Source organism: Sinohyriopsis cumingii, chromosome 1, assembly GCF_028554795.1.
Source record: "Sinohyriopsis cumingii isolate HCF-2022 chromosome 1, ASM2855479v2, whole genome shotgun sequence".
NCBI lineage: Eukaryota > Metazoa > Mollusca > Bivalvia > Unionida > Unionidae > Sinohyriopsis > Sinohyriopsis cumingii.
Genome location: NC_142961.1, coordinates 53,174,574 through 53,193,334, shown reverse-complemented (window position 1 = coordinate 53,193,334; position 18,761 = coordinate 53,174,574). Strand labels below are relative to the sequence as shown.

The following is an 18,761-nucleotide window of genomic DNA, read 5'->3' as shown; positions in this document are numbered from 1 at the left end:
TGGATCACTGCCATCTCACCTCTGTCTGTGTGGGTTTGAGTCTCGGATTCGGCCAATGTGGGTATGTGAGAAAGCTTGCCAGTAGCTTCTCGTGGGTCGGTGGTTCTATTAACCCTATTCTCATTACCCTAATTAGTCAAACAGCTGATGAAAGTCACGCTAAGGAAAATATTTACTGTGATTAACTGATATAACAGTAATTATAGCAAATTTACCCATATTCAATCTAACTAGCTTAAGTTAATATATTTTAATGTCACAGGTCGAGTATCGATCAAGATTTTCACCTTAGTAATGGGATCAAATTAGAATGTATATCCCACTGCCCTTTTTAATGATTTTTGGCTCTACTGAGAGTCCAAGTTCTTTGTTGTAAGGGGGCTCTACTGAAAGTCCGAGCTCTTTGTTGTAAGGGGGCTCTACTGAGAGTCCGAGTTCTTTGTTGTAAAGGAACTCTACTGAGAGTCAGAGTTCTTTGTTGTAAGGGGGCTCTACTGATTGTCAGAGTTCTTTGTTGTAAGAGTGTGGTATTAACAGAGATCCATATCATCATCAAATTCGCAATTACAGCTTGAACAATCCTGAGAAATGAACATCACACACATTTTAATTCCAGCCTATGAAGCATAAATTATGACTGATATTGACCTACTACTGAGATGAGGTGATGCTCAAAAGATGCATTGCCAAGTTTTATTATTTCATATATGATAGTATGTGCAGAGCATGCCAAAAATCTGCTATCGTGAGCGAAATGCAACAACTTAACCTAAGTCAGTAAAATTTAAAAAATTAGTCACAGTGACATTTTTTACTTTGGGTGTGGTACAAGAGATGTATAAAACCATCGAGTTAAGGAGTACAGCAACAACAGTAAAAATGTAAAAATGAACCAGTCAGTGAAATGTGAAATATGGGTCACCTTGACCTACTTTACAATGAGGATGTATTATATGCCATGATGCACCCTCTCACTATGTTTTATGACTCCAGGTGTATTAGCATTGCAAGCAGACAAGAGTTCCTCAAAGGGACTGACACTACTGGGCAAATAGAATTCCAGCAATTCAACATAGCACCATTTCTTCCTTTTAACTGTCATATGTTGAGAACATCGCTAATATTTTTTAGCAATACCAAAATTGTCTAAATTAGCTGCTGTGCTTTACATACTGGATGTCAGTTTGGCGTCATTTTCATTTAGAGCAAAGTAGGCATTTCTTAAGTGTTTTGGTGAAAACACCATGTCATAATGCTCATCCACTCAGGGGAGTACTGACAACAAGACTTTTATGACAGCTGTAGTGGCAGCTATATTGGAGGTATGACTGACACCATTTTCATTTAGGAACAACCAGATATTATAACAAGGTCATACAGATCAGGAGAACTGAAATTCAATGACTTTTCAATTACCAGTTTTCAGTTTTCAATTACTACTCAACGACTACTCATGGTGTTTTGCTTCAGTTATTAAGTACAAGAAGTGGATACAAAAATAAATTACAGAAATAATGGTAATGAAATATGAAAGGGAAATGTTGTTGTTGTTGTTGTGGGGTTTAACGCCATTTTTCAGCACGATAGGCTATACATGGCGGCCAGTATTAATGGTGGAGGAAGAACCCGGAAAACCCCCGGAAAACCCCCGAAAGAACCACCGACCCACGAGAAGCTACTGGCAGGCTTTCTCACATGTCCACATTGGCTGAATCTGAGACTCGAACCACTGCAGACAGAGGTGAGATGGCAGTGATCCGTAACAAAGAGCGCTTTAGACCACTCGGCCACTCGGGGCCCCGAAAGGGAAATGATATTTATTTAAAAAAGTCACTGTAACAGGACCCAGATGTTCACCATTGCTTTTTAACTTCTATATTTTCGTCTCCAGCTGTAACTCCAGCGCTTTCAACTCAGGGTTACTTCCTGGATTTTATCTAATGGGGGGGAAGGGGCCTCCCACTTGTTACGAAAATAAGGGGGGAGTAGAACAAAAAGGAAGGAGAAAATGGCCATAGTTCACTATTTACCTATCACTTCAACATCCATCCATCTTTCTTCTAGGTACACTCTGCTGTAGTCCTACTGAAATAAAAATCCTTAAAAACTGTAGCCATTGTAATTTTTCTGAGCTTAATCTGTTCCTCACCAGTGTTTGAAAATTGTTCAGTGCTCAGATGTCCCTGCTGATGGGGCCAATACACAGCTGGCTTAGCCAGCTGGAACAAGTTTGGAAACTGTTCCTTATGGTTATTATGTACTATTTTCACAGCTCAAGGGCTAATGTCTTTTTGATACTTCACTCCAAAATAAGATTTTTCACAAACATAAGCCCATCCACTTAAGTTTTACTTTCCTGAATCAGCGCTTTACTGACTGTTATGCCAGATTTTCCATCTGTTCCATAATGCTGTATTAGGAATTTTTAAATCCATTAATGCCATAGATAGTTTGTTCACACAGGTATTTTGATCAAATATATTCACATCCTAATTTTATGTTTAGATTATTTCTTAAATTTATTTGAACTCTTATATGGCTATATGTAGCAAAGCTCAAGGTATTTTGAATAATGCATTTGTAAGAAGAACTACATTACTACCCATTTATGTCGACATTACTTATGTCGACAAGCCATCTATGTCAACAAAAATACAACGTGAAAGTTCCATGGTCTATTATCATTACCAAATATGTTGTGCTTATGTCGACGACGTTGAGATAAAAAAAAAACTGTACATGTAGACACAAGCTCTCAGTCCCAACTTGAACAAATTCTTTGTTTTCTTATTATTTACTGCAACAAGCCAGCAGTTATTGGATGTTGCTTCAGGCTTCAATTCTGCTTTCGCAGAAGGCATGTGTTCTTCTTGTTCATGTTGACAAGTCAGAAATTATTTGATGTTACTCCCAGGCTTTAATTCTGCAATCACAGAGGGCATATGTTTGGTCTTCTGAAGTTTGTTTTCGCTGCAACTTCAATGCATAGCATGTGCACCTATCATAAAAACAAGCCAGCTACAATCCTTTATAAAAACATGGCACCCTTCATCAAAACAAGCCAGCTACAATCTTTTATAGAACATTACACCCTTCATCAAAACAAGTCAGTTACGATCTTTTATTAAAACTAAGCACCCTTTATGAAAAATGACAGCTAAAATCTTTTATAAGAGCAATGCACACTTCATTACATTAAGTCAGCAGGACCAAATTTGTATAAAGGCCATGAAATCTGATCAACTGTTTAATTTTCGAAGGTTATTGGAGAGTGGAATAAATTAACTGTGCAAGTTTCGTTTTCTGCTGGAAAAAAGGAAATTTATGCTTACAATGGCTATTAGTGGTAGCTTAAAACACAAATTAAATTTACAATCTCTTGAAACTAAATATCTGGCTCTGAAGGTAAATGAAGGTGAGGCATCTCGCAAAGATGCATGTAAAAAAAAAAAAATCACTGAAACACTACACTCTGTCTGGATGGCTGAAAGTTGCCGAGTCAATAAAAAAGCCGAGTCAATAAAAAAATACTATATTGAAGGCAACTGTGCTCCCGATAGGAAGAAGCAGAAGACGGCTAAATCTGAAGATGTGGAGGCCACAGCAAAATGGTTTCATGAGACACATACAGCAAATTCTACCGTCCCTACAAATTGCGACATGATTATCAAAAAAGTGAAAGAATCTGCTATAAAAAAATTGGTGTGGAGAATGTTGCCACAAGAGGCTGGTTCCATCACTTTAAAGTTCATCACAATATTGCTTACAAAAGGATTTGTGAAGAATCAATGCCAGCAGACACATCAATGCTTGATACCTGGAAAGCCGAACTTAAAGATATCATTCAGAATTATAAATCTGAAGATAAAGACAATGCAGATGAAACAGCTTCCTTTTTTAAATACACTCTAGACAAGACTTACTGCATCAAAGGTCAACCATGCACTGGTGGGAAGCAGCCGGAAGACCACATCTCCATTTTCATCACATGCAACATGACTGGCAATTACAAAATGCCACTTCTTCTTCTTGGCAAGCATAAGAGATCTGACTGTTTTAAAAATGTATACCATCTTCCTGTGGATTACCATGCAAACATGAAAGCTTGGATGATGTCAGATATTTTTATGGAGTGGATAAGGAAATTCGACAGAAAGATGAAAGTACAAAGAAGAAAAATTGCCTTGCTTGTGGATAACTGTTCAGCACATCCATATGTGGGCAATCTCCAACATGTCCAGATAATTTTTCTCCGACCTAATATCATGTCACTCATACAAACCATGGACCATGGACTCATCCAGAACCTAAAAAACTGAGCTATCAAAAGCTTCTTGCCTACAAAAAGCTTGTTGTGATTGATCAGCAAGAAAAATTTAAGGAGATTTGCTTGGTGCTCTGTAAAAACTTCAGGAAAGATTGGGGATTAGTAAAACATGAGACCATATAAAATTGCTTTATGCATGCCTTCTTTCCTGAAAACAAGGAATTTCACAGTGGTGGTTCCTCTCATTTGTGAACGAGGGTTATTGTCTCCAGTCTTGGGAACAACCCCCATTATCAAGGACCCCCAATTTCTTTCCCCAGTCCAATCTGGTGGAATAGAGGGAAGAGGTGCACACCTTTTTGCTGAAAGGGCAGTCGAGAGGGTCTTGAACAATCAGTCTCCCTCCATCTACTCCCAAATCTTCCTGGTCACTAGAAAAGTGGGAAATTTGTAACCTCTTAATTAATCTCTCCTCGCTCATCCTGTTTCTGTTGGAGGAAACCTTCCAGATGGAGACAACTTCCTCAATCCAGAACAATCTTTTTCCATTTGATTGTGCCATTTCCATCGACTTTCAGGTTGTCTATTTGCATTACCCCTTCTTTTCTCCACACCACAAATATCTGGTTTTTGCCTATCAACAAAAAAGTTTTTCAATTCCAGATTCAGCCATTCAGAATCTAATCTGCACCCAGAGTCTCCACCCAGATCATGGGAGTTGTAGCAGCCAACCTCCCAAAACAGGGAACATAGATTCCCCAGTATTTTTATGACTGACTGATCAACAGTGTTCAAGTTTAGTCCCTTCAACAGGATCTGTTCCACTCTTGGTCCACAGTAACTCAACTGGGTCTCTTACCCAACCTTAAAGTCAGAACTTGTTCCATCACAAGTCTCTGTTTATGTGGGCATGAACTTCCTCACAACTAAAACCTGGTCTGGGTTCATCTGGCTCTCCTACAGATGCTATGAGCAAACTGTTGCATGCTCACCTTTATCTTTTCCTGCTCAGAACCTTGAATAACATGTGTCCTCTGCATTTCCTCCTTCTCACAAGTTGGAAGCCTCACAGACATTCTCTATCAACCTCAATTCACCTAGGACTGGTTTTTCACCACCAACTGATTGGTGGATAAATTGACAGATTCCTGATGGGGGTTCCCATGCACACACACTTGACTCCCACTCATAACTGTTTGCTGATGCATCCAATCTCGGTTGGAGACTCATTTTGAGCTTGAGGGCACAATCACAATTCTCCACGGTTCTTGGACTTGATTTGTCCAAATCAACAATCTAGAATGAAAGCAGTATTTCTAGCACTGCAAGGGTGCATCAACATAGACAAGAGGCCAATATGTCATGGTCTCCTTAGAAAACAAGGCGTCTTAGAGTATCTATAATGTCAAGGAGGCACAACACATGCCCCTTCTCTTTGCGCAAGATGAGAGAATGTCACAATCCAAGTTCTCCACATTCCAGGCAAGATAAATGTATTAGCGGCCAGACTATCCAGAACAGACTGAGCCTTCCTCAACAGAATGGTCTCTTCACCACTCAGTAACAGAGTCCCTGCTTTCCCTCTGGAAGACCTCTTGTGGACCTGTTTGCAATCAAACTAAACAAACTTCCCTTTAACATGTCTGTCACGGATCAGAGAGCATGGGTAGTCAAAAACATTCAGTTTCCAGTGGGATTACTGATTCCCATATGCCCTTCCACCCTTCCGACTGCTACCACAAGTTCTGCAATGAGTCCAAACTTCTCTGCTCTAATAATTCTCATCGCCAATTTGTGGCCCCAGTGATCATGGTGCATCGATCACGTTGACATGTTGATCAATCAACCCAGGTCTCTACCTCACAGGAGGGATCTCTGTCGCTACATCAGGGATGTCTGCTCCACAACAGTCCACACATTTTCCACCTTCTTGCCTGGCTCATCTCTAGCAGTCTCTCTGCCAGAACAGGTTTTCGAGCCCAGTTTGCCAGCTGCATCATTCAGGCCAAGAGAGCTTCAACTTCCAAGGACTATGATGCCAAGTGGAGAATCTTCTGCATTTGGTACAGTAGGAACATGTTGATCCTCGCTGGCCCCCTTAACTTCACTGCTGATTTCCTTTTGTTCCATTTTAAGACCAAAAGATGTTCAGTATCCACTTTCAAGGGCTCTCAAGCTTCCGTCACCTTGATGCTCTTGTCAAGAGTTATGGATTCGAGAGACCCGTCTCCCACTTTCTTATGCCAAGTAGAATCTTGTTTCTTATGGTCATTAACCAAGCCCCATGTGAACCACTGAGTGAAGCTTCCTTTTGCAAGACAAGAAGTGAGATTCATGCCTTGTCTATTGACACTGGCTGTCTCTGGTTTCAGAGGGTTGCACCCTTCAATTAGATAGGATGTACATGGCATCAATGGGTTGCACCCTTCTCTTAGGAAGGTTGAACATCATGACAGTGGGTTGCACTCTCCAATTAGGGAGCTGGAGTACTGCAACCATGGGTTGCACTTGGGAGGTAGAGCACTGCAACACATCTCATATTTGTGTTTCTCTCTGGGGCCCATTGTTAGGACATATATCTAGCTTCAACAGATGGACTTATCCTTCCATGATGAGTGGAACTCAATTTCTGTTTTTGATCAGTTTCACTATACCATCAGCCTACCCACCTAACTGACAAATTCAGCTATGCAATAGCGGCTGGATAAGTAATTGATAAATTAAAATGTAATTGTGGGGGAACTTATTTTAATTATGCAACACTTACCTGCTGCTATTGCCGAATGCCCTCATCACATCCCACTCTGATGTCTTGCATAATTGTCATTTGTGAAAAGATGACAGATGGTATCTACCTTCTACATATAACTATGTGACAAACAGAGTGGTGTGCAAAATAAAAGAGTGGTCATTCTGACTTTTTCTCAACTCACATCAAATGGACGGTTAGTTTTCGGCATGAAAATAGGTTAGCTACTGAATAGTGGCAGATAATATTGTAAAATTAAAATTAGTTTTACCCCCCAAAACACCAAATATTTACACATGCCTCTGGAAGCTGTCTCATTTTGTAAGGTTTAAAGCCATTTTTCAGCATATAACAGGTGGATGAAAAGAACCCCAGAAAACCTATCAGAAGCTACTGGGAATCTGTCTCACATACCCACTTTGGTCAAGCTAACACTCAAACTTCGGAGCCCAATTTTGGAAACTAAAATGTTATTATTTTTGTGTGTTAAAATGGAGGCTAATGCACAGACAATATCTGGAATCTAAAGCAAATAAACAAGCATTTCACTACCCAAACTATTTGAGCAGACATTTTTTGCCGTTTCCTTAACATTTTCCCACTGCTAATCAATGATAAATTCCTGTCTCTATTGATGAACTTGTAGCATACACACCATGCATGATAGCTCCCCACATCCTGGGCCTGAAGACAGAAAAACAAAAACTGGGCAACATGCAGATGCATAATTTGATTGTAGTTAAACTTAAAATACTTCCCAAATGCAGCTCAGGTGCTCTACCATCTGAAAGATATAACCCAACATCCATAGCTGGATGTAACCAATAACATTGGCCAGGTGCTCTACCATCTATGGGACTTAAACCAACATCCATAGCTGGATGTATCCCAAACACATGCCAGGTGCTCTACCATCTGCAGAATCTAAACTAACATCCATAGCTGCTTCCTGCTAAATTATAATTATCTGGGCAAAACAAATGTCATTCCATAAGTCACTATTATCAATTTTTTAAAGCTACAGTAAACAATTGTTAATCAGCTTATAACACCACATTTCTCCAATGATAACCCAATGCTTAATTGCAAGCTCATCCCTAACTATTAAAAAAATTTTAGTCACATTTTTAACTAGGAGAGCTTTCTCTTATAAAAAGTCCACCCCTAACTTTTCCTCAAATGTACAAGGCAGGCCCCATGAGCTGATCATGAAAGAAATAATGTATGTTCAATGGTGAGGCATCTATCCATACCCTAGGTAAATCCTGGATTTGATTGGAGTCAACATATAGCTCTTCAAGAGTTCTCTCAAAGTTGAAAACATCTCCTGGCACATCTGTCAGACTATAATGGCGATAATCCAACACTCGAACATCATCTTCGATTTGGGGACGTAAGCATGGGCATTTCTTTACCAGGCGGGCCATGACTCATCCTTTAAAAATAAAATAAAAATCTGTATTTTTCATGAAAATAAAACACAGCATAATGTACATGGTAAGTACAAGTAAGTGGATGCCATACAGAGATGGTCATTATAACAAGCTGAATATCATTATATACCATACCTATAAGGAGCAATCTTATAAAACATTTATGAATTACTATTGTAACCTCCATACTGATCACCAGTGTAAAATCAGCTGTGCCATGGAAGACTTGACCACGTGCTTGTGCCCGGGCCAGTTGCATGCAGACCTGCACCTTGAGAATAATTCTGTGTGCATTTTCTAACTTGATACACAAAGACGGTCAACAATGGCCCATATGTTGTGTGTGCTAATTATCAATTACTTTTGCCTATAAGTCAGTGCAGAATATGCTGCAAAGGAAGCTCACTTTGCACACAGGAAACTAAAAGACAACTTTTGTTTGCTAATACTTAAGTATTAAACGTACAAACTGAAGTGTCACACCTAGCCCTCAATTTCTTAATGGTGTTTGCATTTACAGAGAACTTTTCCAGCAATGTAGAAATGGAGAAATTTCCCTTTCAACAAGCCATCACATCTTTACTACTTTTATCTGTGACAAGTTATAAATTAATGAATGTCGAAATATTAAAATATTTTGCCTCCTTAGTGTTTCTAAATGTACCTGCCAAAGATATATCACTTGCAGATATTTCTACATGTATAGACAAAACAAAGACACCAGCAAATATGTCTGCATCTGCCAAAGCTAAGACACATGTTTCTACATGTAGCTTTCAAAGCTAAGACACCAACAAATTATTCTACATGTACCTGCCAAAGCAAAAGACACCAGCTGATACTTCTACATGTATAGCCAGAACTAAGATACCAGAAGATATTCCTCCCAACAATATTCCCAAAGCAAAGACACCAGCAGATATTCCTACATGCACAATCAAAATTAAGAGACCAGCAAATATTTCTACATGTATAACCATAGCAGACACCAGCAGATAATTCTACATGTATAGTCAAAGCTGATACACTAGCAGATATTTCTACATAGATCTGCCAAAGCAAAGACACCAGGATATATTTCTACATGTAAGTGATTACTTTTCACAAGAACAATATTGCAGCAAAGTGTCTCTGCCAATTTCCATCAACTGTGACATAATGCAAGATATTTATGAAACATATAACACTGAGGAAAAGGCTGGCTGGTTATAATTTAATTGCAGTCAAGACATAATAACCTTCCAATTCTTTAGGCCAATCAAAAATCTCCCCTTTGAAAGGTGCTCTCAAACAGTTTCACAGATATTGAGGCCTGACTGAAATGAATTACTTAACCCTTTACCTCATGCAAGCGTCTTTGGGCGCCTCTACTCCATTCGCATGGAAGCGCCTTTTGACGCCTACTGTAAACATCAGCCATTTTGAGCTGGTTTTTGTAGTGCCACCTTCGGGGAAAACCCCCTATTAGATACTACATCCCATCACGTGGTCACTGTTTATGCACTGGTCGATATCTGCTGTTTAAAGTAACTAGGTCGTAATCTCCACTCTCCAAAATGGCGATCACAGATTTCATTCGTACTTACGAAGTTTTCAAGATTAGAATCACAACTACGAAAGATTCAATAACTTAGGTAAAGGCTCTGATATTGATGTAGGCAGCAGTTAGTTTTCATAAATTATCAAATTCAGATGACAAAGTGCTGTAGACGCAGACAATAAACTTGTAAATTTCGAGTATGAGAAATGGCAGCTACGGTTCGTCATGTGGCCTCACTGACATGACGGTGAACAAGTTCTCTCAGAATTTTAAAGCACATACAAAATTCTTCCGTGAAAAATAATTACACAACTATAACATAAGACTTTACTCTTAAATTTTTCCACACATAATAGATGTGTACCAAAACTGTAAAATGTTTACAATTGCTGTTAAACGTAACATACGCTACATTACTTAACACATTAACCCCTAGCGATGACTTTACGGGGCAGGAGGTAGTAGCCTAGTGCCGAGCTCTGTAGCGTCATGGTCATGCATGATACACTAAAGTGCATGGTATTATAGAAAGGTAGACAGATGTAGCTCTATAATGATACCAAATAATCTGGAATATCTAGTTGCACTACAAAATACAGATAGAAAAACCTCATTTTTCGGACTTGACTTTTTTTAATGCAAAATTCGGCCGTAGACGGAATCCCATTTTATGTCCAGATTTGAGACTTTTTGGTCTCAGATCTAAGGCAAACTGGTATGAACTGCAAACAGACAGATGAGCCTTTGCAAAAAGTAGGATAAGATGGTCATTTGGAATAAAGAGTGGTCTCCATACAAAAATAATGGCTCCGTTTAGCAAAAAAAAAAAAAAAAAGTCCAACTTTTACCCTTCTGCTCATGCGTGAGTCAAACAGTGAATGAAAAATGATGTTTCTAACACAACTAGGCAGTATGTTATTGAAAGATGACCAGGGATTTGCTGTTTTCGAGTCTATTCAGAAATAGCTTTCAAAATGTGTTTCATACTCAATTTTCAGGCAAAAAATGACAAAAACCTCCAGGGGTTAATGTGTTAACAGTTAACAAGCAGGCCTATGCGTATGGAGTTGAATAGGTAACAGGTGTTCTATTTATAGTGCACTGCACTTTGTAACTATGCTCTATGAGGTAAAGGGTTAACTCATTAACCCCTGGCAACGAGTTTACGTGGCAGTAGCCCAAAATTCGCCCATGGTCGGAATCTGATTTTGTGTTTGGATGTTAGACTTTTTGGTCTCAGATCTAAGGCAGACCAGTATGAACTGCAAACAGACAGATGAACCTTTGCAAAAAGTAGGATAAGATGGGTATTTGGAATAAAGAGTGGCATCGATACTAAAATGATGGGTTTGTTAAGTAAAAAAACCTCAAAAAAACAAAAACTCTAACTTTTACCATTCTGCTCATGTACGAGCCAAATAGCCAATGAAAAATTATGTTTCTAACATAACCATTCATTAGGTTATTGGAAAATCACCTGGAAGCTGATGCACTAGGATGTATTCAGAAATAGCTTTCAAAATGTGTTTCCTACTCGAATTTCAGGTGAAAACGACAAAAACCTCCTGGGGTTAATGTTTTAATTAGTTAAAATTACAGAGATGCTTGGAATTCTTCTTTCAAATGTAAGTTAATTTTTCTTGTATTTACACGGTTATAGAAATATGTTCTAGTGTCTTAACTTTGGCTTGACAGTGTATCAATAAAGCTAAAGTCTTGAAAATAACAGCAACATAACATGTCTGACTGACCCAAAAAAATAAAACATTTGTGACATTTTTGAGCTCTCAACTACCCACATAAAGATGTGTGATAAATCAATGAAAAGTAGAATTTTCTTAATTAAAATGACACCCAAATTACTGACAAGTATCATTCAAAACTTGAAAACCATAAAGAAATATAATATATTTAACCAAGGGGCCATGTAATACAAAGGGTTTTAAATCAATCACCACTCCAAACAATATTTTCATTGTTAGTATCAAGCTTGCATTGGGTGCAAGTGATTTTTTACTTGGTGTATAAGTAGTGTAGTGGATAGGTGTACTGTGTTGATTAAAGTGATAACAGAGATAATATCTGTTACAACTATTTACCCCCAGCCCTAACAATCATGACATTTTTTGTTCTGTGAAGAATTTTGTAAGCATCTTCCTTACATGTTCCGTACCTTTTAGAGTGCAAAGAATCCATTTGACAGATGTGATGGTGTGTGTTGTAAATTTGTCATGGATTTATCACTGAACTATTTATATCAAATCTATGCCGATTCATGCTGCTTTTCAATTTATTATTTGCCTGCACAAGTAAACTGACAGGAAATATGCTACTGGAATATGTTTACTTAAATGGTACAGGTTTCTGAAGTACATGTATTTAACAAAACACCTCCGATTTCAAAGGCCAAAATCAAAAAGTACGCAAAAATACTTAGACCAAAACTATCTTGCATGTGACAAATTTCAAAAGTGAACAATTTGGAGTTAAATAAATAGTACAATTTTCAAGGTTAATGGTAAAAAATGTATATGTGGTACCCCCAGTGAAATAAAAATATATGTCTATAAAAAATTGACTCATAGATTTAAAGAGCAGCCATAAATGACAATGGTCTCCTCAACATTAGTCTTTCAAGTCAGATTTTTCTGCATTCTAATTCATAGTATAACAGAATGGAAGACTTCAATGTATGGCATTACAATGGTACACTGAAAGTTGTCGATCTGAACCCTGTGTATTCCCTATTCTTGTCAAATTAAAGCAAACTCTGCAGTCCCTCATAAATTATCAGCATAATTTATTAAGTCCCAATACCAGTGAATTATCAACATAATTAATGCAGTCCCCATTACTAGTAGATTGTCAACATAATTACTGCAGTCCCTAAACTGGTGAATTGTCAACATAATTACTGCAGTCCCTAAACTGGTGAATTGTCAACATAATTGCTGCAGTCCCTAATTAGTGAATTATCAATATAATTACTTCCTGTGGACTAGGGAAGGAAGAACATTTTAAATACACACTCTTTCACATAATGAGACATGGTCTTTCAACTGTAAGCATGCCAGACTTTGGACCAAAAGGGTTCAGGTTTGATTTCTACCACTGGATCACACCCAGGTCATGTCTATTTTATGTCCTTTAGCATGGCATTTTAATCAAATTGCCTCAGCACTAAATTACCTATTTGTGTTGCTGTGCCATAAAGCACCAAACCAAAACATCCTCTGAACTCCCATTACGCTGACCAATCCTGTGGCCTAAGTGGTTACAGCATCCACCTCGGATGTGAGAGGTCACAGGTTCAAACCCTGCCAAGTCATACCAAAGACACAAAAATGATACTAGCAGCTACCTCGCTTGGTGTTCATCATTAAGAGGTTAGTGTTAGGACTGGTCAGCATGATGTCAGGATAGTGTGACTGGGTGGGACATGATGCTACATGTCTGTAGCATGATGCCCCAATGCCAGACAACACTATAAACTGCCATACAGCAGACATCGTAGCAATATGACTGAAAAAGTTTTAAAGCTACGTTAAAACTCCAAATCACACACATATACCCCTATTATGCTGCCTATTCCAAAAGGAAGCTAATCTGGTGGTGCCAGACTCCAAAATCCAAACGTCATGTGTTTAATACCCTCCCATGACAGCCCAGATCATCTGCCTCAGTGTGTCCTTCGAAGACACTTTGCTCCCATGATATAGCCAATAAAGTGTGACAACAACACACACTGAATCTACCCATATTCTCCTGGATGGTGACATGAAACCTCTTATTAAACAAATCACCCAAGATACAATTATATCTCTTTTCAATCACTCAATCTAAAGCAGCAAACATATCCTCTGAAATCAGGCCACTTTGCCATACAGAACACTTTTTACGAAAGGTCAATCAGTTATCTACTTTTGGAGGTTTAACTTTATATGCTAGGTCTTAATCATTTAATATTCTCTGACACAAATAGGGTACTATTTAAAACTCGTCATTTACTTTTGAGGCTACCAATAGTATATCACATTTCCTTTTGAAAATGACAAACTGCAAATACCTGGCACAAATATTCCTATAAATTACAATCATTATAACTTAAAATTAAATAGCCAAGAGGCATTCGGTTTATCTTAATGAAATCATCAAAGGAGATAACTACAGGATCATCATATAAATTATTAGTTAAGCAGAACTTTAAGAAGTAAATTATACCAGTAGATATGACTAATGGCACATAATAAACAGGTATAATTGTATGGCATAAAGAGTGTATATACTTTTCACAATAAGACTGAATGAGACTATTCATAATTATATTATCAAAGGCGATAACTAGAGAACATCATATCAATTACAATACATGTATCATTAAAAGCAAAAGAGCTTGAAGATTTGACTGATGGCACAGAATAAATTCGCCAAGTTCAAATGGCATGATATGAAGAGTGTAAAATTTATTCAAAACATGACTTGCTTACCTAATTCTCAATATCATCAAGTAAGATACAAATTAAATATTGGACTAGACCATTCTCAATCAAATCATCAGAAGAGATCAATTTATTTAATATCAATCCTCTTTTTAATCACATCAGTCTGCACTTGTGTGATATTTAAAGCATAGATACTGGTAAAAATGATTATTATGCACAAAATAAACAAGATGGTTACATAAAGGGATTGAATATTTCTCAAAATCTGATTTAATGATATTGTAAATGGAGATAAATATTATGTCAGTTACTGTAACAGACTGTACATGCATAAATAACAGTAAATATAGCCAAGAGCACAGAATAATAGAGGGTATTTTCTTTTCCCATGTTAACAGATAATATAATTCATCCAGTGGTATAAAATAACCACTCATTAAAAATATCACATGCTTTTATAGTTCACATTAAAAAATACCTGGTATTAACGTAAGAAAAGAACACTCTCATCATTATGTACAAACTTGCTTCTAAACTGAGACTCTGAAGATTAAACTTGTCAACATTTTACTTGCATTTATTGGCTGATTATAGAAACATAAGTGATTTGAGAGAACTGGTGATGTGGGATGAACTAATCTGTTGCAATAAATTAAATTTTTGACATTTTATAAGCTATTTTACTGTATTGGACAACAAAAGCAAGTCCAACTGAGGAATGCAAAAGACAATGTTTTTCACACTGTTGTTGGGGCTCTGTCTGTCCAAATGGTCTAAAGCACTTGCTTTGACAGATTACTCATCTCACCTCTGTCCACACAAGTTCAAGTCTTGGCTTGACCAATGTGGGTATGTGAGAAGTTTGCTAGTGGTTTCCTAAAAGTTGATGGTTCTTCCTGCACCAAATATACTAGCCTATCACCTTCTAAAAAAATGGTGTTAAAGCCAACAAAACGAAAAAAAAACAATCCACATTTAAGTCAAGCTAGTCAAAGGGACATTAACTTTTCAAATACGCATATGATAATGAATCATGCTCAAGCATACAAAATACTTATTTTTCTTACTGCAAATATCACAAACAATCAAGCATTGCATAATAAATCTTTGTATTGAAAATATAAGGATATATTATTCACATGTGAAAATGTAAGAATTAAAAACATATAAACAATATTTCACCAATAATTTTCTCTTTCACTCTAAAGTACATAATATAAGCTATCCAAAATATGAGATAAAGAGTAAAGATTTTGCAAAACACAATTATATAAATGTGACCTTGACCCTAAGAGGCTAGAAAGAATGCTGTAGCATGAACTGCCTTAACTTCATAGTGATTTCATTATGATAAATGCCAAATATGAAATAAATCAAGCAAGCAAGCCCCAACACAAATTTTCTGAAACTGTGAACTTGGCTCCAAGGTCATAAGGTTGTGTGTGCCTGTAGAAGAATGACTTTTCTTAGCTACAAAATAATTCATGCCTGGTAGGATCAAAATCCATAAAGGGGTACAGGAAATATAAAAATGTGAAACAAAATTATTGATAAGCAGTTTTCTCATGTAGATGTAACCTGTCTCTCCCATATGACACCCTTAATCGATGATGTGTTCGAGCCAAGAATAGTCATAAAAAAGGCAATACAAAATGTTTAGTCAATAGTTTCCTCTTCAGATAATGTACAGTTTCATGGAGATCCAATGAAAACTGTATAACTAAATGTGTTCATGATGTTCTATCAAATGTTACATCCATCCCATTGTCAGAAAGAGTAATAGCTACTAAGAAAAATCACAGAAGATGAGATCTGTTGATATATGCATCTTGAGATGACGACCATTACAGTTACAAAGCTTGATGATAATAATAATAATAATAATAATAGAGTAGGCATTTCTTTTCTCAACTGGAATACTATTCCAAAGCAAAGTTCCAGAGTATTGGAATCTTTTTTAAAATAATTCCTTATTTGGTTTGGGAATTATTATACTCTTTGGTAGCCATGGGTCGCAGGAGGTGAGTATTGCCAGGTAACCTATACTGGAAGAGTGATTGTAAATATTCAGGAGCACTCTTATTGGATATCCTGTACATTAATTTGGCTTTTCTCAAATGGATTTGGTCTTTAATAGGTAATATTTTTAACTTACCAGCTAATTTTTCCTTGCTTTCTTTTTGGATTGACATTAGCCCAAATGCTCTTTTTTGAAGATGTGCCACCTTTGCTATGCTTTTATCATTTGAATTATCCCATATGATATTATAGTAGTCTAAATAGGGATGTATGTAACTGTTATAAAATAGTTTTCTGTGCCTTTCAGGACAAAAATGTTTTATCTTACTGAGAAGCCACGAACTTGAATGTTCAGTCCAAGTAGTCTATCATGACATTTTTTTGGGGGGGAGGAGGAGGAGGTAAAACTAATTTTAATTATGCAATATTTCTTTGCCACTTTGAGAAAACCTCCATGATATTTCCTCAATCATGGATGAATGCAGAAGAAGCAAGAGGTTTGGTTGAGCTGGTTCCATAAAGATCTTTTCCAAAATGGAAAGGATCTTTGGACTGTGTGCCTGATGGTTTGGGGCACAAGTTTGGGGGTAAAAAATGGTAAATCTCTTATCAAAGGACAGGACCTCCTCTTCCTCATCCGAGACAAGGTGCCATTGCCAGAGCTCTTGTCTAGAATTTATTTGGAGTCAACAAGGATAGAGAGTACATCGCCATCATCATAGTCATGGACGATCTGAGTTGGAAAGTGGTTGGGCATCATTATGTCCCTTGATGGAGTAGGTATAGGAGCACAGTCCCTGGTTCATCATGAGTTACAGAGGGGATACAAGAACGTCTACCCTTGATGACGTAACACCTTTAGCCTTCCAAGAGGAAGCCACTTGGTGAGGATGTGATGGTGGGACACAAGCCGCAGCATCACTCTGACTGTGAGGGCATGGTCCACTAGTCTAACGGACCAAGGGCCCTGAGGTGGAAGGCCCCACATCCCATAAGGATTCATAAAACTGTAGGTATAATTGGGAACAGGAGAACACTGATGCAGTCCCCATTCCTAGCCCAAGTCATGTGTATGGATTGCAAATCCTGCATGAGGGGTAGTAGAGGGGTGAGGGGGGAATCTCCGTCTTAGCCCTGTCCCCAAACCTTAAGGCTGATGAGTGATGGACAGAGAAGACTTTGACTTCAACTGATTTATCAATGTGTCCATCATTAATTTGGTGTTTTGTCTCCCTAACCAAAAGGGAGCAATATGTTGCCAGAAGCAATTGGGAGGGAGCAATCTAATGATGTGGTGCTCAGCCTCCCTGATGGGAGGGCACAACCCATGGTTGTGTTGCTCCAGCTCCTTTAAGGAAGGGTGCAACCCACTATCGTGGTCCTAACAGGAGGGCACAATCTGCTGTCACAGTGCTCTACCTCACCAACAGGAGGGAGCAACCTGCTACCTGAATCATGGATGCTGTGCTGTTAGAGACGTGAGAAGTGTTCATCATCACCCTACAGGGGGAAGTTGATCAACTTTTATAATGTCTAGACCCTCCTTCTTGAGAGGCTTCATTGGCCACCAAAGATGTTTGTCCCAACAAGTGAGACCTGGAAGAGATTCCAGAAAATTATGAAGAAGGGGAGGGAATGTTCCTCCTGCGTTGATATAAGACAATAAACTGTAAAGGGTGCACACAAAAAATCCATGTTCACTCTGAGTACTTATTCAAGTCTGTGTGAGTATCCTAAAGGACCTTTTTGTGACCCCACCGACCTGCAGATTGTTCTGACATTATCCTGTAATAAAGAAATAATGAATATCATCTGAAATCACTGCTGTTGCCTCAAAACTCACCTGGTTGTATGTAGTGTCGTACAGCATTTGGAACACTATATGCACGAAGTAAACAACAGAGCTGACCTCATGAAAATAACCTGTTGTTTTTCTGATTGAAAAATAAAATAATTCACCTGTGAACTTTGCTTATTAAAGCAACATTCAAATACATAAGCAATGTCAATGCATAGTGTGGGCAAACATAACAAGTATATGTGAAATAGAAGATACTGGAAACTATGTCCTCAATGTTAGGCAGGGCCTATTGTTATTTTCCTTACAACACAAAGATTTACCTGTACCATATTGTTTTTTAGATATGTAAAGGACATGTGTCCACCTAAAAGAAGGAATGCAAGGTAGCATCGGAAGCCCTTAAAAAAACTAAGTTCTATAGGGCAAAAGGCTACAATACAGTTTCTTATCAAATGGAACAGACAGTTGTAACACTGAGACTAGTTTAAAACTGCAGAAGACTGCTTATTT

At 37.8% G+C, this 18,761-nt stretch overlaps 1 protein-coding gene across 2 annotated transcripts in view; it reads right to left on the bottom strand.

The window, feature by feature from the left end:
- The window catches only part of LOC149806880 (uncharacterized), a 204,300-nt gene that overhangs the window by 133,175 nt on the left and 52,364 nt on the right, over positions 1–18,761 (bottom strand). For both annotated transcript variants that reach the window (XM_089959070.1, XM_089959077.1), the window contains exon 2: positions 8,270–8,451. In XM_089959070.1, coding sequence (XP_089815196.1) covers positions 8,270–8,443 — 174 coding nt within the window. In that variant the 5' untranslated portion in view covers positions 8,444–8,451. The remainder of the gene's footprint in view (positions 1–8,269; positions 8,452–18,761) is intronic.